We start from the raw sequence: 21121 nt of genomic DNA on the forward strand, positions 1-21121 counted from the left end.
CACATGACTCCTGTTTAAGAGACGGAAGGGTCTGTCAGTTGTGGTTCTCTGAGGTCATCATTTCTCCAGTCTTAAATTCAGTTCTCCACATTTATGCAGCAATTCGTGATTTTACAAAAAAAACCCCTATAAAGATTCTTCAGCATTTTAGTGCAATCTTCTCCTAATAAACACATTTTTCTCTGCCGTTTTGACTAATCTGCCCATTTTTGCAAGCTGTTTCTCCTGATATTGTGCATTTTTATACGTTTCTGCACAAAGGTATTTATTTCTATACACATTCCCCGCTAAGATATGCATTTTTGTAAACATTTGGTTGGAGAACTGAAGTGCACCATTTAGGTAAGTGCGGATTTTGAAAGACGGCTGTGTTTTGGTTCTCCTATTGTTCCGGAAAGTGCAAATTCAACTTTAAAAGCAAACGGAACAGAGTTTCTCCCTAACAGCCGGTCTACCGTTCTAACAAGATGCAAGACTAGATAAGTTTGGCGATATGTACAAGATGCTCGGGAGCTTATTTCCCGAGACATTTGGGGCATTTGGAACAGCAGCAATGCCTCTTGCGCCTGAATCCTGAAATATTCAGCTTGTTGTGAGAGACGTACCCTATAGCACCAAAGCGTACTGAAGTTTCCTGCTTCCTTTTATAGCAGAGGGATCGTCATCCAGAAAAGACCCTACTTCTCATCTGTCCGCCGCAGCGTTCTGACGACGACAACAAATAGAAGATTGCTACCCAGGTGCTGTTTGCTAGAACACATTCAGTCATCGTGTCCTTTTGACCAAATGCCAGAAACCAGCAATTCAGGCCTTGGTTCCATCAGTGCAATGGTTGCTTTAGAAACTGCCCTGGCTTTCCCTCCTCTTGCACAGGCGGCGAGGCCTCACTAGAGAAAAGTTTCTGACTCTCATGCATCTCTTCTTGAGCTATAGGCCCAGCAGTTCTCTTGTACTCTCCCACAATGCTCGGCGGCTCATCACCCACACTGTGATATGAATTCATCTCAGCACATTTTTCCTTATATTGGTGAGCGTTGCCCACAAAGGTCTCGCAGCGGTCCAGGTTTTCCTCTTGCACTGGGCTGCCCAGGCTGTCGTCACTCGATCCGGGAGACATAGACCCTTCTTGGGAATTCTGGCTCACGTAGACGACGATGATTTCACCTTTGAAATTCATCACTTGCCCGCTTGAAATGAATGTAGAGTTGCCATTTCCAGTCACATTTCCTAGAGAGGGTGTTGGAACAGGAGGAGGAGAGAGAGAGACACACATTTTCCCATTAATATATGGGCACTGTAAGGAATTTACAGTGCAGGAGTTTACAATCGCAAGCAATCAATGAAGATCCAAAGTAACAGATGCAGAAGGAGAATGCTATGGACAGGCCAATGCAGCTTGAGCTAAAATGCTGTTTTCATAAGGGAATACTCAAGTTTCTGGAAAACCTCTAATTCGGATGGCAACTGTACAGCTCCCGCAGATCAATGATAACAGCCTTTGCAACTGATACTGACAGAGTGGTTTAAGCTGCACCAGAACAAGCAGTGACCTGTAGCCTACTATTGAAACCAAAAGTTTCCATTTAGTGTTGATCCATTAGACCAGATGTTTATATGGCAAGTGGTAAGTTTAAAGGGCAGTGATAAATGTCTGATACAGAAAAAAATCAAGAGGGAGGGGGAAGCTTTGGGCACCCCAGTCCTGGTCTAGAGGCTTCAGACTTCTGCAATCTTCACTTTGTTTACTCAAGGCAGGGGTGGAAAAGCTGTGGCTTTTTCCAGATGTTATTGGACTACAACTCCCATCATCCTCAGCCAGTGTAATCTATGGTCAGCAATGATAGGAGCTGTAGTCTGGTGACATCTGGTGCACCACAGGGTTCCCACCCCTGATTTAGAGGATCAGAGGGGGCAGAGAGGCTACAGGTTTCTATGAGCCATGCTCCTGTACAGAGCATCTTTAAGATGCTAAGGATCATGGGAGATGTCAATCAACTTTACCAGATGCATCACATATGTGTAGAGGGATCCAAGGTCAAGTCCCCAGAAGCCTGCATGCTTCATGCCACAAATGAGGTCTTTCAGCTGTTCCTTTCTAGCCTTTGATAAATAACACAAAGTGGTAGAAGAACTAACTAAACGAATCTTGCACCAGACGTGAGCTACAGATTGCGGTACCTGATCAGAAATGAATCCATGGATAATTTCTGTCTCTAATAGTTAGGGTCAGAGTTTATAAAGAGATTTGTACTAAAGGTACAGGACCCCTGGATGGTTAAGTCCAATCAAAGGCGACTATGGGGTTGTGGTGTTCATCTCGCTTTCAGGCCAAAGGAGCTGGCGTTTGTCCACAGACAGCTTTCTGGGTCATGTGGCCAGCATGACTAAACCACTTCTGGCACAACGGGACACAGTGACAGAAACCAGAGTGCATGGAAATGCCATTTACCTTCCCGTTGCAGTGGTACCTATTTATCTACTTGCACTGGCATGCTTTCGAACTGCTAGGTTGGCAGGAGCTGGGACCGAACAATGGGTGCTCACCCTGTTGTGGGGATTTGAACCACCAGCAGGGCAAAATTTTTAAAGCTACAACCTCTGAAAGCAGTGGGACTTACTTCCAGGTAAATGTATGTAAACTGTTTTGGATCCTAGAACTCATTTTTAATCCATTGCATCATAGGATAACTGTCATAGGATAACTGTACCAAACGATGTTATGGTTGTTTTTCAAGAGTTCACATACAGAAGAAAAAAAAAACAACAATTGTGACTAATGCTTTCATCTGGTGAGCTGAAAATCTCAGTTTGTAATTGGTAAAGGGATTTTCTTTTTATTCCTTCACCACCACTACCATAACATTTGGCCTGCCAGCTAGCTAGCCAGGGCTGCAGAGTGCCAGAGAATGGGTGGAGAGAAACCACTGGCACCAGCATGTGACCGTGCTGGGTCTAGACCATTTCCAGAATCTCAGGAAAAAATAGAAGTTCCTGGCTCATTCATAGCATCCTTGAATTAACTGCAAGATTAATAAGCAGGGCAAGCCTTACTCTAGGTGCCTCCAGACTGTCAGTATTTTGTAGGAGGGATTCAAGTGTGTATTGGAACTTTAGATTTGCACCATTAAAGTGGATTAAAGGGCTCTGTCACCCTAGGGCAACAAATAAAAAACAAACAAAAGCCGGATGCTTTTCATCTTGGAAAGCGATAGGGAAACACACTGAAAAGTGTGGAACAAATGAATGATGAACAGGAAGCCCCGTAAACACCCTGCAAGCAAATCAGAAGAAATGCTCATTGTCATATAACCACCCTGTAAACAAACTGGAACAAATGCTCAATAAAAGCCTGGCATGGTCTAACCACTGCGTAAGCTTTGTGTAAGCAAATCAGGATGAATAAATGAACAGTTCCTCTGCAGGAGCCCTGTGAAGCATCATAAAGGTATTTGCATTGGATGACATATCCCAGGTGGGGTTCCATTTTGTTGCCTCCAGCTTCCATTTCTGTATGGCATTTAAACAAAAAAATAGAGCCAAGGACAAGCGCCATTTTGAAACTTCAGAGTTGAACATATCTAAGGCTCCTACTGCACAGCCTTCATGTGATTTGTCTCCTTCCTCTTATGCACTGAATTTCACATTTATCGACAAACTAAGTTAGGAGTAGGAGTGAGAGAAAATGTATGTGAGCATAGCATCTGGGTAAAAGTCAGATCCCATAGAATTAAAATGGATCCCCCTGATTTTGTATGCAATAGCCTGAGTCTCAGAACGTGGGGTCTCAGAAAACAACAACACAATAACATAATCAGTTAAAATCTTACATTGGTAAACTGCATAAATTCACAGATCTGGTGCTTGCTGGAACCACAAAATCATCAACCTACACTATGGATACTCATGGGATCTTAGGAGATGTACACAGGAATGGCAATTAAACCCACCAGCAATTCACATATCTGGGCACTCAGAGAGGAAACCTATCATTTGATGGTGGCTTTGAATGGTTCTCTTGTAAAAATCATCAAAATCCCTAAGAATTTGTATCAGATCCACTTTTTTTTCACTGAAAGACACCAAAGCTTTGATTTTTACAGTTCAGTCAGTAAAGAAAAATACAATCTCTGATTTGATGAGAGTTGGGCAGGAACCTGTGAAATAAAATTGCAGTTTCAATAGGATCCATTTTACTGGATCTGATGTGTGTTTGTGTGCAATACGTGCATATATTTTCTCTCTCTGGCCCTCCATTCTTGCTCTCTCTTGACCTTTATGGCATCCCAGATTGCTCTGCTTTCCCTCTCACCCTCCCCTTTCCTCTTCCCTTTCTGTTTGGTTGTTCAGGTGCTGATCTCAGTCTTGAAAAGCACACTGCGCTGAAAAAGGAAGTGAGGCACTCTTCCCATTTCCTCTTTCCTCTTTATGTGCCTTTCAAGGCTCAGATCAGTAGCCTCGAAAAGCACATAATGGTGAAAGAGGAAGTGAGAAACATGTTGCTCTTTCCAACTTCCTCCTTTGCTCTACGTACTTTTTCAAGAGGAAAAATGGCAACGCACATATCTAAAGGGGCAGTGAGGGTGGCACAAAGGCTCTGGGGGTGCCAGGGGAAGTTCCCAAGGATGCCAATATGTTCATGGGCACAATGCTGGCCACTCCTGTTTTCAATTTTCTTTACACCAGAAAAAGAGGAAGATTTTACCCTTCCGTCAAGGGACTGCTGGGGGGCAGGAATTCTAATAATCATGATATGCAGGACTTTTATGGACTGGATCACTCCATACATTAACCCCCATTGCTCACCTTAAGTCTGCTTTCAAATGAATATCCCAAAAAAGAAAAAGAAAAAAAGAGTGTCTGTCTTAAATGGTCCCCCCAAGTCATGATTCTTGTTTAGTTGCCATAAATATGATCTGTGCAGAAAATTTTGAAAAACATATGGAAGGAAAAACCAAAAGCAGATTAGCTGCCTGGGGCCTAAGGGGATTTGTTAATATTTGGATGTTACTTTCCAGTAGCCTACACATATTTCAAAGCTGCCCCTATGTCCATCATGAGTAAGAACGCAATGATGTCTTTGCCTGGTCACACCAAACATCTGTCTAGCCTGCCACATGTCTCCTACAGAGCTTTGCAAGTTGATGACCCAGGTAGGTACATGACAGAGATGGCCACTGTGATGGCCTGGGATTTGGACTCAGATGCTGAACCTGAGGGATCCGAGCCTGCACAGGATTCCCCGCCTCCAGAACCAGCTGAGCCGGGGCTGGGGCATGAGCCTGAAGGGTCCTCACCTGTGCTGGATCCTCAGGTGCAGGCACCAGCTGAGTCTGCTCTGACCCCTGAGGTGATGGAGGACCCATTGCGTGCAGGTGCTCCACTCTCAGCCCCGTCAGGGGAAGAGGAGGTTGCCTCTGGGTCCGGTAACCCTCCAGCCTCTCCTGAGCTACAGAGGCTCAGGGCAGAGAGGCGGAGGGAACTAAGTTCCCGCAGGAGGAGTGCTCGCCTTCAGGCCAGGAGAGGTGAGTCACCAGAGGATCGGGGCCGCCCTATGCCTCGGGGCAGATAAAAGCCGGCCAGCCCCAGTCCCAAGTTGCGGGAGCAACATTGTTGGTTGGTAGTTCCTGTCTGAACACTGTCCTGCTTTTCTGCCTGAGCTCCTGACCCACCCTGGCTCCCAGCTTGCACGCCTGTTCCTGACTACACCTGACTCCCTGCCCTGCACCCAGCTTCAGCTACTACAGACTGCCTCCACGTTGCACCTTGACCACGGACTGGACTTGGACCTCGCCTCTTGGGTAACCCATGGGACCAGCACAGCCACCTTCCGTTGTACACCTGATTTCACAGATGAGATTGAAATGCTGATGCCACATGATGCACACCCAGCCTAAAGATTGCCATGCAAGCAACATGCATGTTGTTGTAGGCTTACCAGATGCTGATGGGGGATCTGAAGTGCTGCCGTTTGATGACTCAGGAGCTCGTTTTGCATTATGGTCCTTTGTGCCGTTTCCGTCAGATGGATCACTTCTGACACCATTGTTGCTTGCCGAACCACACTGATCCACCGAGGGAGAGTCCAAGCAACAGGTGCACAGTGGAGAAGGCCCACTTTCTTTTAAAGAATGCATGGTGCTGCCAGCTTTGCTGGAAGATTCTCTGCAGGACACACAACAGGCAGCACACCTGATTTCCTTGGGCACTGAGAAGGAGACACCTATGCCTCGGTTATCGGCATCTCCCATGCTACTGCAGGCGGACTGATGAAAAGAGTTCTGCAGGCATTGGTGTGAGGGGGCATGAACAGGGTCCATTCCACATGAAGGGTCTGAGCAGCAGCAGTTTGCTGAGTCTATCAAACTCTCAGTCCCCGTGAAGCACTGACTCAAGCTGTCATTTTCTCCTACTTCCAGTGGCTCAGAGAATGGCGACACAGGCTTGCTTTCAGGTCTACCCAGTAAAGGAAAATAGCAAGGCCCCTGGGTCGTTCTGTCCGTATACTCGTCCTCTGTGGGTATCTGCCTAAACTGGTCATCTTCAGACACAGCTATGGGAGGCAGCGTTGGGAAATCGTCTCCCAGTTCACAGTGGATTGCATCAGGGCTTGCTTTCCTATTCAGGATGTCTCCATGGGGGTAACATGCATCCTCTGAAAAAGAATATTCGTCAAGGTCCAGCAAATATGTGCCCCCCAAAAGCCGAAGACCAGCTGGGCTTGCCACGCTTCTGTTCACAAATGTACCATGAGGAGAGTCCTGTGCAGAATCCAAAGGGAAAATGTACTTTAAAAATAGGAAGTTTTACAATGCAACCGTAACTATTCTGGCCTCTCCTCCAACAGCTGAGGAGCCTTAACATGCTTCTTCAACAAGGGAGGGGGACAGGTTCTCTCGCCCAACACCAGGGAGGTGAATTCAGAGCAGTACAAAAGGACCTTCTCTGAATCTAAAGATATCTGTGCTTCCATAAACACTGAGGTCCCCAGCAAGCCTGCTGTTTTGGCCACATAAGCAGCAGCACGAAAACATTGGAAAGGAGCAGCAAAGCAGTACGAGAGAACTACATTTGAACAAAGAAATACAACTTAAAATAAAGGTACAGGTAAAGGGACCCCTGACCATTAGGTCCAGTCATGACCGACTCTGGGGTTGCGGCGCTCATCTCGCTTTATTGGCCGAGGGAGCCGACGTACAGCTTCCGGGTCATGTGGCCAGCATGACTAAGCCGCTTCTGGCGAACCAGAGCAAACGCCGTTTACCTTCCCACCGGAGTGGTACCTATTTATCTACTTGCACTTTGACGTGCTTTCGAAATGCTAGGTTGGCAGGAGCAGGGACTGAGTAACGGGACCTCACCCTGTTGCAGGGTTTCGAACCGCTGACCTTCTGATCGGCAAAGTCCTAGGCTCTGTGGTTTAACCCACAGCGCCACCCGCGTCCCTGCAACTTAAAATAGATAGCATGTAATAATCACTGGGTCACAGAGGTTTTGGACTGTGTATGGACTGTGAGCCCAAGGAAGCCATTGAGAAATCCACAGTAATAAGACTGTTAGTAATAGTGATCTTTTGCTTGTGTGGAAGCCTCAGAGCCGTTGCACAGGGCTAATTTCTGACTAAATGCCAGGCGACCCTCTTTGTGGTTCTTTGTTCCTTGCAATCTCGCCACCCCCCTCTTGCCCTTCCTTATGCGGCCTGGCAGCTACCAAATAGCTGCTGACAAACCTATGTCTTTAATTCACCACTTGGGTTCCCCAGCTGCCAAGGAAAGCAAGAGGGAGGCGGCGAAGCATAACACAGCATGTACAGCCTTAAGACTTCACCTTTGTCCCTTTCATTTGCTTGCACATGTCATTAGCCCAGTACTGTAGATTTGCTGGAGGGGGAAACAAAGAAAAGAATGAATTAGATTTTTGCATGCTATAAGTGAGTCACAGATAGAACCACATACCCAAAAGCCAGCAATTCAAGCTAGTTTTGCTGGGATCCTTAACCCTTTAGCATGCTGGACTCCTACCAAGTTAGGGTGGTGGTGGTTGTATCTGTGTCATTGACTCCAACCGTTTATTGATTTAACTATCACTTGAACAGTGTGGGAAGAGTCCAGGACCTCTCACACTCAGAGTTGCAGAAATGGAGGTACAGAGGGTACACGTGTAGCAGAACCCATGCTAGCAGGGGCCACAGACTCTGAGCTTTCATTAAACAAAAAAAAGGTAAGTCAATCGTACATTTCTACAAAAAAAAAAAAAAGGTTGTAAACCAAAACACAGACAGCACTAATGCTTTGGAGCTCAGCGGGTTACAGTACCATTGCTAAAGACACTTAATCACAGTTGCTAAGCCGTCAGAGGAAGAAATGTAGACTTGTGGCATATATCTGCATTTTGCTTTTTCAGCCAGGAGCTCGGGTTTGTGTACATTATCTTCCCCTTCCCCATTTTATATTTTCAACAGCCCTGTGAGGTAGGCTAGGCTAAGTTAATATATGTACATACTGTAAGCAGAAGTTCTTGTCAATATAGGTGGTGGTGGTCGTGTGGGGGCCCCAATCCACATACAATGTACATGGGGAAATTCTGTTGGTATTCCTGCTATACTATTCCTGCCCATCGCTATCTATCTATCTATCTATCTATCTATCTATCCTAACTAATCTCATGTCCAAGTACTTTAGCCCAAATTGATTGATAGACTGCCTAGTCAATATCTATCGCAAGAGTTGGGTGCACATCAGGCAGCTGATTTCAGTAGACTGGTGCATTTAATACTGGTCAGTGTCCTTAATAGGTTAAACATTAAAAAAATTACAAGACAGCAAGTATAGGGCTGGATCCAGACCCAGTTAAATTAACTTTTTAAAATTAATGGGACTTAATAGTCCTGACTAACTCAAATCTCATTGGATTTCAGTGGGTCTACTACGAGACTGACAATGTCTGGCTACAAGCCACAATATTCAGTTCACTAAATTAAAGTGAGATGAAGTTGTTTAATTTTAAACCAACTTTTCTCAAAAACTGAAAAAAAATTGTGCGTTAAAACAATCATTGCAAGCTCTCTCTCTCTCTCTCTCTCTCTCTCTCTCTCTCTCTCTAAATGGAATGTGTGTCTATTTGGACCATCTATGCCAAAAATAGAACATTCTACATCCACTGTGTCTTTGTTCCATCTCATGTGCCATCCGCTTATGACTGACTTGTTAATGATCTAACTGGGTGCAAATGATTGGTTGGATCGTCTGTTGCAAGATATATCACATGAAATGACAAAGGAACAATTATATATAGCTCTGGGGAGACTTGAAAGACACACACACACAAAATCCATTAAGATAATCTCATTGGCTCCATTGAAAGAAATGGTGTTTCCATGAGTTATGTGCATTGCTTGGGGGCTAAGGTGCAAATGAGGGCATTTTCTGAGGATCAAGGTAGTAGCAACTTCTTGCTTCCTATGAAGAACAGAGTATCTGTTCACAACAGTCCCTTAAGGTCTGCTATGTATATGTTTAATTATTGTCTAAATATTCTGCACCTTGAGTCTCAGATAGCAAAAAATTGCAAGAAAACAAGGTAAAATATCTGTAAAATGGGTCTCAAATGCTAACTGGCAGGTATAGAGAGGTTGAATCCAGACCATGACCTGACCGACATTTTTAAGAGTTCGTTATGCAGCAGGGGTCATTGTTATTTTCCAATCCATCCGAAGGATTCTTCCTGGAGCGTAGTACAAATTTACAGGGCTGGCCACAAAACCACTTTAACCAGTCTGACATGCTTTTAAGTTGACTCAGCAGCCGCACCCTCAAGTCACAACCCAGTAAAGTTGAAGCGCTTGGATTTAGGCCCATTTAGACCGAAGTTCATGGAATCAAACCAGCTCAGATTTCAGCTCATGAATTATACACCAATACACAAGTTCCATGGAAGCTAATAGTCCTGATTGAGCAACTGCTATCAAATGCACAAGTTATGATGCACAAAGGGAGTTCAAATATATATTAAAAAAAAAAGTCCAGTAGAACCTTAGAGGCCTGCTAAGTTTGTTTTTGGTATAAGCTTTCGTGTGCATGGACATTTCTTCAGATACCCTTGGTAGATGAAGAAGAAGAAGAAGAAGAAGAAGAAGAAGAAGAAGAAGAAGAAGGAGAAGAGTTTGTACAGTGGTGCCTCGCAAGACGAAAAGAATCCATTCCGCGAGTCTCTTCGTCTTGCGGTTTTTTCGTCTTGCGAAGCAAGCCCATTAGCGGATTAGCGGATTAGCGCTATTAGCGGCTTGGCGGGTTTAGCGGATCAGCGGCTTAGCGGCTTAGCGGATCAGCTGTTAAGCGGCTTAGTGGATCAGCAGATAAGCAGCTTAGCGGATCAGCTGTTAAGCGGCTTAGCGGATCAGCTGATAAGCGGCTTAGCGGATCAGCTGTTAAGCGGCTTAGCTGATCAGCTGATCAGCGGCTTAGCGATCAGCTGTTAAGTGGCTTAGCGGATCAGCTGTTAAGCGGCTTAGTGGCTTGGGGAAAATGGGGGGAAAAGGAAAAAAACCCCGCAGGAACTCGCAAGACATTTTCGTCTTGCGAAGCAAGCCCATAGGAAATTCATTTTGCGAAGCACCTCCAAAACGGAAAACCCTTTCGTCTAGCGGGTTTTCCGTCTTGCGAGGCATTCCTCTTGCGGGGCATCACTGTATTTGATATCCCGCTTTATCACTACCCTAAGGAGTCTCAAAGCGGCTAACAATCTCCTTTCCCTTCTTCCCCCACAACAAGCACTCTGTGAGGTGAGTGAGGCTGAGAGACTTCAGAGAAGTGTGACTGGCCCAAGGTCACCCAGCAACTGCATGTGGAGGAGCGGAGACGCGAACCTGGTTCACCAGATTACGAGACTACCGCTCTTAACCACTACACCACACTGGCTCCCATAAGCTTTCGTGTGCATGCACAATTCTTCAGTTAAGGTCATCTCATTCTTCTCAGTGGAGGAAGCACACCTACGTGTACAAAGGAACGTACAGGCCAGTGTGCTCCCTCCTTAGAAATAGGCAGAGATGCTCGTGTGCATGGCAATCTCTTGTGTACAATTAAGGGCACGCACTGCTCAGGATCTAGGATGAAAATTGTATGAGTAGCAGCTCTTACATGAAAGTGCAGTTCCACAACTTGTTAATTTCATTGGGTTTACACAGGGTAACTTCCAGATGGATTGTGCCCATGGTGTATGAGCACATTTTGCATTCTGAATATGTCTAAATAAATGGGTGGGATTTCATGTATGAGAGTTCTGTGTTTCAGATCCAAAACGTATTATTTGCGAAAGTTGCAACATATTCGCTAAAACAAAAAGCACACTAAAGATCGGTTTAAAAGATTAATGTGGTGATTTATACACTAGCTTTTACAAAGGCAAATTAGGAGGCTGAAATAGGAAGTGTGCAGAGAACTCATGGCTTTCGCAACAGATCAAGAAAGACATAATTAAATGCTACGTACCTGTCAGTGCTTTCCCTTTATTGCGATAGAGTATCACAAAGATGGCAATGCCAACCAAGGCAATGAGGAGTGGAATAATCAGTATATAAAATAATGTGTTGGTTTCTGGAAAATAAAAGGACAGATAGGTGTCAGAGCATTTTGTATATTCAGGTAGGAATATATTCCTGGAATTTGCCATTTTTGTTATTCAAAACATCCCTTTAAAGCACCAATTGTGTTATGACTGAAATCCAGCAAAATGGAAGAATAACTGGAACATTTATTCCAATTATTCCTGTTAATTTCCACGGTCTTTCAGTGAGCCGGTTCACATGGCAAAGTGTGAACACATGAGCATGCAGGTACAGTGGTACCTCGGGTTACATACGCTTCAGGTTACAGACTCCACTAACCCAGAAATAGTACCTCAGGTTAATAACTTTGCTTCAGGATGAGAACAGAAATTGTGCTCCGGCGGCGCGGCAGCAGTGGGAGGCCCCATTAGCTAAAGTGGTGTTTCAGGTTAATAACAGTTTCAGGTTGAGAACAGACCTCCGGAACGAATTAAGTACTTAACCCGAGGTACCACTGTACTTGGAATTGCAGTTGCTTTCATCCCCCCATTCCTGCTGCTGCTGTGCTGCCCACAGCTAAACCATGGTTTGGCTTGGTCTTATGTTTGACCCCAGATTTGTCTCCCCGAGAGAAAGCATGACTGGTAAACCAAGAAATAGCATTGGCTATGGCTTGTGGTTTGTCTGTCGCCTCGATTAAGATGCAGTGCTAAACCAAACCAAAGCTGAGCTCTGGGTAGCACAGCAGCAGCACCAAGGGGAGAGCAACAGTCCTGATTTCCACAGCAGCCATAATCCATGTTTTTAACGGTTGATGTCATATTATGTTTTCATATGTGCTGGAAGCTGGCCAGAGGAGCTGGAACAACCTAGCCAAATGGGTGGGGTATAAATAGTGCAATGATGATGATGATTGTCAGGGAACTGCCATCAGCTCAGAGGCGAGAGGTGGAAGAGCAGTTGTGTTACAGGGAGCCTCCGAAGATCATGTGAAGCAGCTCTTCCTCCGGAGAGGAGGGAAGCCAAACCTCCAGTGGGGAAGGCATGCAGGAGTCAGATGATGCAAGAGAGAGCCGCAACACCAAGCCTGAGCAAAGCAAGGGGGAGGCAGGCCCCCCTTTGCGCACTCCCTCTCTGCGCAGTCGGTTTACGCGCAGAGAGGGGAGGTGTAGGATGGGGGTCAAAAGACTGCTCTGCTGGGGAAAGTTTAAGGACTGCCCACTCCCAGATTCTGCTAGCGACTAAGCAGACATGGAATTGAGACGTTCTGCACTGTGTATGTTTTGCACAGATAATAGTCTTGAAAAGACCCGTGGGGGTCTTGCCTGTTCGCTCTCGAGCAACCACACTGGCACACCTAACAACGATGATGAATTTCCATCCCTTAAAAGTGTCTTACTAGAAGAATGATGGGAAACTAGTTGGGAGTCAGGGATGGCAGTGGCGTAGCATGCGGGGTGCAGGGGGGGCCGGCCGCACCGGGCGCAACATCTGGGGGGGGCTGCGCTCGCATTGTGGAAGAGACTCGAGTGCTAAAATCCACGGGTTAGGGGGCGCAAATTACTTGCCTTGCCCCGGGTGCTGATAACCCACGCTACGCCACTGAGGGATGGCACTCTCCCCGAAGAGCCCTTTTGGGCCTATGGAAAGACCTGATCCCTGTCCTGCTTGTCTTTTCCCATCTGGCCTGGGAGGGTAGGGCCCTGATGATGATGATAATAATAATAATAATAATAATAATAATAATAATAATAATAATTTATTATTTATACCCCGCCCATCTGGCTGGGCTTCCCCAGCCACTCTGGGCGGCTTCCAACAAAATATTAAAATACAGTAATGCATCAAACATTAAAAGCTTCCCTAAACAAGGGAACTGACTCCAGCTACAAAAGCTGAGGTTGCTAAAGAGCCAAATGCCTTGGCTGTTTCTTACTGCAGATCCAAGACATTGAGCCTGAGCTTCCACAGCCACTGCCCTCCATGAACCACCATTGGCAGCAACAGCAGCAGAAATGTTCTATGCTTATGATAACATTTTATTCTCTTGCCTTCCACGCTGTTTAAAATGCACATTTTATATCTGACTTCCTTTAGTAATGTTTTCTTTTGAAATGTTTTAGATCATTTTTGGGGGTAACTTTGCAGTGTTAAATGTGCATTCTGTAGCTGACCTCCTTTGCAATGTTTTATTCTGAAATCTTAAAGATAATATTTTAGTTTGCTGTTAATTATGTTGCTTTGAATGTATACGTTATATTAGACTTTCTTCGGTAATGTTTTATTCTGAATTGTTTTCTTTGATGTCTTAATGTGTTGTAAACTGCTTTGAGTTTTTTTCTTAAAAATATAAAACAGTATAGAAATGATAATAATAATAATAATAATAATAATAATAATAATAATAATAAAGCATCTTTACATTCAGCTATGATTTGGCATGGCATTACATGTGAATAAGGTCACTGGTTGTCATATTGGAAACTTCACTGGAATGTGCACAGAGCACAGTTGAAAATTGCAGTTACTGTTTAGGGTCTGTGCAAAGCAAATTTTAATCCTGGATAAATCCACTCTTGCGCGAATCATGTTTAATTATATTTGGAAAATAAAATATTAACCAATGAGATTAGCCTTTGGCCCATCCATTTTCATGTTGTGAAAATCTTGTTGAGGATAACATTTGATAAAGCCCTCAGGGTCTGAGGAACTTAAGCCTGCTCCTACTTAAGCCAAAATGAATGTCAACTTAAGTCCTACAAATAATACACAACATTTCTTTAAACAATTGCAACCCTCTGTGGTCCCATCATTGTTGGTCTTGTTATGAGCTTTTTTGTATGCCTGAGCCCCCTTCTAATTCCTTGATCCAGCACAGATTCAATTCCTGGAATAGCCAGGCTAGCTTGCTGGTGAGGTAATGGCCCTCTAAATTTGGGCCATTAAGGTAACAAAGGAAGTGGCTCATTGTAAAGACACCACAGTCTCCCTGGCCCTTATTCTGAAGAAACACAAAACCTGGTTAAGTGCCTGAAGCCCCCCGGAATCTCACAACTGCTTGGAGTTTGGGGTGGTATTATATTATATATTATATTATATTATATTATATTATATTATATTATATTATATTATATTATATTATAATAAACAGTATATTATTGCATTTACCGTCTTGTGGCTGCTTCAGCTGCTTCTTACAAACGACATCAGCCAATCTGTTCCCAGGAATTTTTTCCTCAGTTCCTAGAGCTGTGCAGCTAAGTAAAGGAAGGAAGGAATATATTGACCCCTGTACTATACATCTAGGGTAAACAGAAACAGAGAATCATAGAACTGCAGAGTTGGAAGAGATCGAGTGGGTAATCTATTCCAACCCTTTGCAATGCAGGAATCTTTTGCACAATGTGAGGCTTGAAACCACGACCCTGAAATTATGATTGGAGAGGATGTCAGGAAACAGGGAATTATGTTCACATGTGGTGGGGGTGTATAAATATGTACAATTTTGGGGGGCAAAGGGTGTTTAAGGAGATAACAGAAATCACTGGGTTAAAGCTGGCCAAAAGCCCAGAGGTAGCATCATTACCATTATTTACGATGGGATGGAAGGTTGCCAGGCTACGAAGGACTCACTCACAAATTTATTGACAGCTGCACGAATTATTATCGCTAGGAAGTGGAAGGGCCAAGCAGAATATAAAATGGAAGAATGGAATAAAGAGGTGTGGGATATAGCTATTAATGATAAGTTAACATGTGCCACTAAGGTAAGACGGGGAATATGCAGGAGGAATGGTTTTGAGGAGATATGGAGGGTGCTTGTAGAATTTATACTGTTAAAACGGAAAGGGGTCAAACCATCGCAAGAGGTGTTGAAATTTTGGGAGGTTGGATAGTTACAATGGAATGGTCTCGGGGTTGGGTGCACATTTTCATTCTTATTCATTTATTATTATTACTTCGCCAAAATAAAATAAATGAATAAGAATGTATAAAATGCAAATATATGTATAAAATATAAACAAAAGAATGGAAAAGAAGAAATTGTGAGTCTCATGCTCACTTCATGAGACTTCATTGATTTTTTTTACTATTATTTTACTGCTATAGATTCATGGTACTTACTTGGTCCACATTTTGCATGCATCAGTCGCGGAAGAGACATTAGAGAAGGATCCTCTTGGGCACGGCATGCACACTGTGTCCTTATTTTGTTGTACTGTGGGAAACATAACCAGCAAAAGCACTGAGAATAGAGCATCACTTCATACATGAAGACCTGTTGCTAACAATCCTATTTTGCAAATCATAGGAGCAGGCATTTGGTGCAAGCCAACGATGAAAACCATTGATGAAAAGGCTGAGGGACGGTGGGCTGCTTCCCACATGCTGCAGAAGCAAACCAACTTTTAGAAATAATAAATAAAAGCCAAGCTGTGCCCTTCCGTGGTAGCAGGACCTGAAACAGGAGCTGCAGCGAAACCTCTGGTTCTGCACAACGGGATTTGCTGTGCTTGCATGCTTCATCATGGGATTGCAGCTATGATAGACAAAAGCAGTGGATTTTGAAGGCTTTGAAGCATCCACATATGTGTGTATGGAAACACACAAACCCTATCCACAATACACATAGCAGAGAGACAGAGGGACGTTTTTGCCTGGTGGCCCAGATCGTTAAATCCCGCACCAAATTTGATGGGTGGGCAGGACTACCCACCTGTTATTTATCTCATGCCAAAGGTAAAGGTAAAGGAGTAAAGGGACCCCTGACCATTAGGTCCAGTCGTGGCCGACTCTGGGGTTGTGGTGCTCATCTCGCTTTATTGGCTAAGGTGAGCCGGAGTACAGCTTCTGGGTCATGTGACTAAGCCGCTTCTGGCGAACCAGAGCAGCGCACGGAAAATCCGTTTACCTTCCCGCCCGCCAGAGCGGTACCTATTTATCTACTTGCACTGTGTGCTTTCAAACTGCTAGGTGGGCAGGAGCTGGGACTGAGCAATGGGAGCTCACCCCGCTGCGGGGATTTGAACCGCCAACCTTCTGATCGGCAAGTCCTAGGCTCTGTGGTTTAACCCACAGCGCCACCCGCATCCCATCTCATGCCAAACACACGCTCAAATCAAACAGGATTTACTTCCTCACACACCAGCTGATGGGCAGGGGCGGTGCTGCCCATTTCTGCTTTCTGCAGGGTTTGGGTGTGTGAGGCAGCTTCCCTGTGGGAAATTCTCTAGTGCTGCCCCTGAACCAAGCAGGACTGAACTCCCCACACATCCACTGATGGACAGGAGGAGGTTCAAAATTTCTCTCTGCGAGGGAAAGCAGACCTCTCTCTGCCCCACACATTAAATCACATGTGGTGTCAGTGGAAAGGCGGGCAAGTGTGGTTTGGTGGAAATGGGCCAGTAGGCCAAATTTGGCCTCGAGCCAGAGGTGCCACACTAAGCTTACCAGACATCCCTGTTTCCTGGGGGCAGTCCCCGGATTTACAAATCAGTCCCCATACAAAATCCATTGAAGATGAAAAGTGTCTCCAGATTCATTGAAAAAAATCTGGTACCCTTATGCCCTTATAAGAACGGACCTCTGGAACGAATTAAGTTCTTAACCCGATGTCCCACTGTATAGGGAATTGATTTATACTTTTTTAAAAATGAGGAGGAGAGATGATGTGAGCAATTCAGGCCTTCTCCTGGAGTGCTTTCCCACGTGTCACCTTAAGCTAGGAGGGGATCAAGTGGATCACTAGCCCAGTGAGCATCTAAAACAGACCACTGGCATATGCAAACTGAATTGCTCTGGGCACAAACTGGACCAAAAGTTCCCAGGGTGGCTCAGCGAAATCAGAAATCTTACTGGGATGCCTGACTCCAGAGCCAGGGGGACATTTCTTGTTTCTCCGGCAGCAGTCGCAGTCTTCATTCCAGTGGTAGCCAGCTATGCAGGCACACTGCCGCTGGTTTGTGCTGTTTCCCGGGTTCACTTCTATCAAAGCTCTTCCTTCGAACAGAACAAAGTGGGGAAGCAGATGGAGGTTAAAGTCGTGCCTTCACAGCTTCCTTCGGAGCCCTTAGCCTGACCTCGACCCTGAGAACCCCTTCCTGGTTGGCAAGAGTGGCTTACACTGGACTGCAAATCACGCTCCCTTGTGACTCCGGATGGGACACAGAAAGGGTACAACTGCCTGTTGTGCCTGTGAGTAAGGAACAGGGGAAACCCCAAGCTCTGAATCAGCAGAAGAGGAAAATTCAGGGAAACAAGTACAAATGTCAGGGGGGGGAGTTAGTGCGGGGTGAGGTGTGTGGATAATCAGAAGGATGGTTGTGGGAGTTTAGCAGAATGCAGTTTGTTCATGGTCGGTTGCATAAGGGAAGTCCCCCCAGAATCCAAGTCCCAGTTAGGCACGCCATCTCTCAGCCGGCTGTGGGAGACTGTGATGGTTGCCAATTAAGTTTCACAAGCAGGTTTAAAGAGGTGTTTGCATCCCTTCGCCCCCCCCCACAGATTATCTTGCTTTCTCTCTCTCTCAATTCTCCCTCTACCCTTCCAAAAGTTAGTTCCCTCACAGATTTTAAAGGGCCTACATGGTTAAGCACCACATATACCGTATTGGCCTGGATATAAGCCTCACTCCCCCCCCCCCAAATTTCGACCGTGAAAAGTTAAAGTGCGGCTTAAATTCTCAACCTTACAAAAATCAGTTTTTACGATATCACTGCTGAATCAGACATACGGTAAAACAGAACGGGTGTGAGTGCCTGCTGAATTTTAAGGGGGTGGCTTATATTGGGGTATTGTCTTTTTTTCTCCCCTCCCCCCTTGAATTTTAAAGGTGTGGCTTATATTCAGGTGCAGCTTATATTCAGGCCAATACGGTAAGTAAAACAAGGTGAGTCCTCTCTACAAGCTTTGGGTCTCTTTTCAGGACATACTCAGAACCAGCTGAGTTGGTGGTCCTTGGGGAAAGGTGCCCTCACCAGGGCCCCTTCATGGCTGGGTTCTCTTCCTTCTTCTCGGTATCACTGGTGCCCATTAATCTTAGGGAAGTAAGAAGTTGCCTTATGCTAAGTCAGACCATAGCACCAACAAGTTCAGTATTGCCTACACGGATTGGCAGCAACTCTCCTGGGTTTCAGGTTGGGGACATTCTCAGTCCTACTTAGAGATTGCAGAGATTGAACCTAGAACCTTATGCATGCAAAGTACATGCTCTACCACTGAGCTATGGGCCTTTCAGTTTACAATCTAGTACAGTACAGTATGCTTAACTGTACAGCAAGGTAAGTAGCACCTACAGTTAACAATCTAGTATTCTTCTTTTTCCTAGTAGTGATGTATGGAAGTGAGAGCTGGACCATAAAGAAGGCTGATCACCGAAGAATTGATGCTCTTGAGAGTCCCATGGACTGCAAGAAGATCCAACCTATCCATTCTGGAGGAAATCAGCCCTGAGTGCTCACTGGAAGGACAGATCCTGAAGCTGAAGCTCCAATACTTTGGCCACCTCATGAGAAGAGAAGACTCCCTGGAAAAGACCCTGATGTTGGGAAAGATGGAGGGCACAAGGAGAAGGAGACGACAGAGGACGAGATGGTCGGACAGTGTTCTCAAAGCTACCAGCATGAGTTTGACTAAACTGCGGGAAGCAGTGGAAGACAGAAGTGCCTGGCGTGCTCTGGTCCATGGGGTTACGAAGAGTTGGACACGACTAATCGACTAAACAACAACAATTCTTCTCTTACTAATATGATAACACAAGTCAAGGACTCAGATCAGAGGCACAGCAATGCCTTAGCTAGTTTCCCTTACCTTGGTCACATATTTTATGAAGCGAGCACTTTTCTTCTTCATTCCAGGTGTCCATATACTCATTTGGACCACAGGGCTGGCATACGGTCTCTGAAGTGCGAGTGCATTTGGCAGACATGTACTTTCCTTAACAGGGCAGGAGAAAAGGCTGGTTACACCTCAGGTTCTGCAATGCTGACAAGGTAGCACTAACAAAGGCTTTTAACTCTGGTGTGAGAATTGTTTTCCTCTTCCCAGTTAAGGTATTGCTCATCAAAATACTGGAATGAGGGCTGTCAAATATATTTTGAAAGGACAGCTACTGTATTTTTTGCTCTATAAGATGCAACTAGTTTTAGAGGAGGAGAACAAGGGAAAAAAAATTCTCTCCCTCTCTGCGCAGCGCCCCTTCAGCGAAGTGAAGCCAGGAGAGCAAGAGGGATCAGTGCGCACCGACCCCTCTCGCTCTCCTGTCTTCAGCGAAAGCAACACAAAGCCTCCAGAGCACAGCGGGAGCACTGTGCTCCAGAGTCTTCGTGTTGCTTTCTCTGAAGCCATGGAGCCTGCATTCGCTCCATAAGACGCACACACATTTCCCCTTACTTTTTAGGAGGGGAAAAGTGCATCTTATAGAGCGAAAAATATGGTAAGTTCTACAGCCATGGTGACCCAGGTAGAACCTTCTGGATCTGGATCAACAATTTGACAGAATGGGGTCAATCATGAGTGGTCAACACGCACAAGTGGATTCTGCACGATCCACAGGGAGCCGTTTCCACAGCAGCAAAATTTTGCCGGTCACTTCCGAAGCTTACTGGCTTTGTGGATTCTATTATTATACAAATTTATAGACCACTTCCCAGTGACAAGCCATCCAAGCTGTGTTTGATTTAAAAAAACAGAAACAAAGTAAAAACAGAAACACAAGCTCTAAAAACAATAGAATCAATTCAACAATCTCTTTAAAAAACCCATACTCATCAGAATGTAATTTAAAAATAGCACTTGATAATGTAAAGTGACATATATTGTTGACTCTTGGGCTCTGTTTTGATGTCCTGACTACTGAGCCAGCCCTGCCATTAGGTAGACAGCAGCAGCCAGCTCAGGCAACAGATGCTGGGGGAATGAGAGTCCTGGCATGGTGCCAGAGGACAAAACTGCATGTGCCTGTCCTATGCTCTCTAATCTAGCCTGCAGTCCTCAGTGGTGGCAGAGAATGGTAGCTAACGCGTTGCCAGTGTTAAAGTATGATTCGATTGCCAGTCCAGTAATGGACCAATCTCCACTGTTCAACCAGTTAATTTCAACTCCCAGATATCAAGTTGCAACTTATGGCTGAAATTTTTTGGTCCTGGTCTCTGATGTTCAAGAAGAACATTCCACTAAGCTTAGCGCAAATCAAGATGATGGTTTTACAAAACGGAAAGACCTGGTTAGCTGTGGGGACTTAGGCCTGTCATTTCCTGTGAACCACCCTGCGAGTATAGGGCAGTATAAAAACAAACAAACAAACAATAAACAACAACAACAAAGAAACTGGCACCTTCCAAAGTTTTCTTGCATGCCACATAAACCTCAAAACTAAAAGCACTGGGAGGGACATTTTGTGTGAACAGGTGGCCATCTTGGTGGGACTGTGGGGAACTCGGCTCCAACTCTTCACCTCTTCCTTTCTCCACCCCTCCATTCCTTTCACATCACAACCCACCTCCCTCCTTTCCTATTGCTCAGCTTTCAACACCCCCTTTCCCCACCACCTTTTCTGTATATCACAAACCCCTCCTTTCC

The 21121-nt window shown here is 45.1% G+C and overlaps 1 protein-coding gene across 1 annotated transcript in view; it reads right to left on the reverse strand.

The window, feature by feature from the left end:
* Positions 1-408: 408 nt before the first annotated feature.
* Positions 409-21121, reverse strand: part of TNFRSF11A (TNF receptor superfamily member 11a) — a 38286-nt gene continuing 17573 nt past the window's right edge. The window contains exons 3-10 of the mRNA XM_053397077.1: positions 19352-19477; positions 17399-17542; positions 15668-15761; positions 14711-14799; positions 11487-11591; positions 7825-7877; positions 5936-6758; positions 409-1227 (exon numbers count right to left, since the gene is read on the reverse strand). Coding sequence (XP_053253052.1) covers positions 821-1227; positions 5936-6758; positions 7825-7877; positions 11487-11591; positions 14711-14799; positions 15668-15761; positions 17399-17542; positions 19352-19477 — 1841 coding nt within the window. The 3' untranslated portion in view covers positions 409-820. The remainder of the gene's footprint in view (positions 1228-5935; positions 6759-7824; positions 7878-11486; positions 11592-14710; positions 14800-15667; positions 15762-17398; positions 17543-19351; positions 19478-21121) is intronic.

The sequence above is a fragment of the Podarcis raffonei genome, chromosome 7 (assembly GCF_027172205.1).
Source record: "Podarcis raffonei isolate rPodRaf1 chromosome 7, rPodRaf1.pri, whole genome shotgun sequence".
Classification (NCBI taxonomy): Eukaryota; Metazoa; Chordata; class Lepidosauria; order Squamata; family Lacertidae; genus Podarcis; species Podarcis raffonei.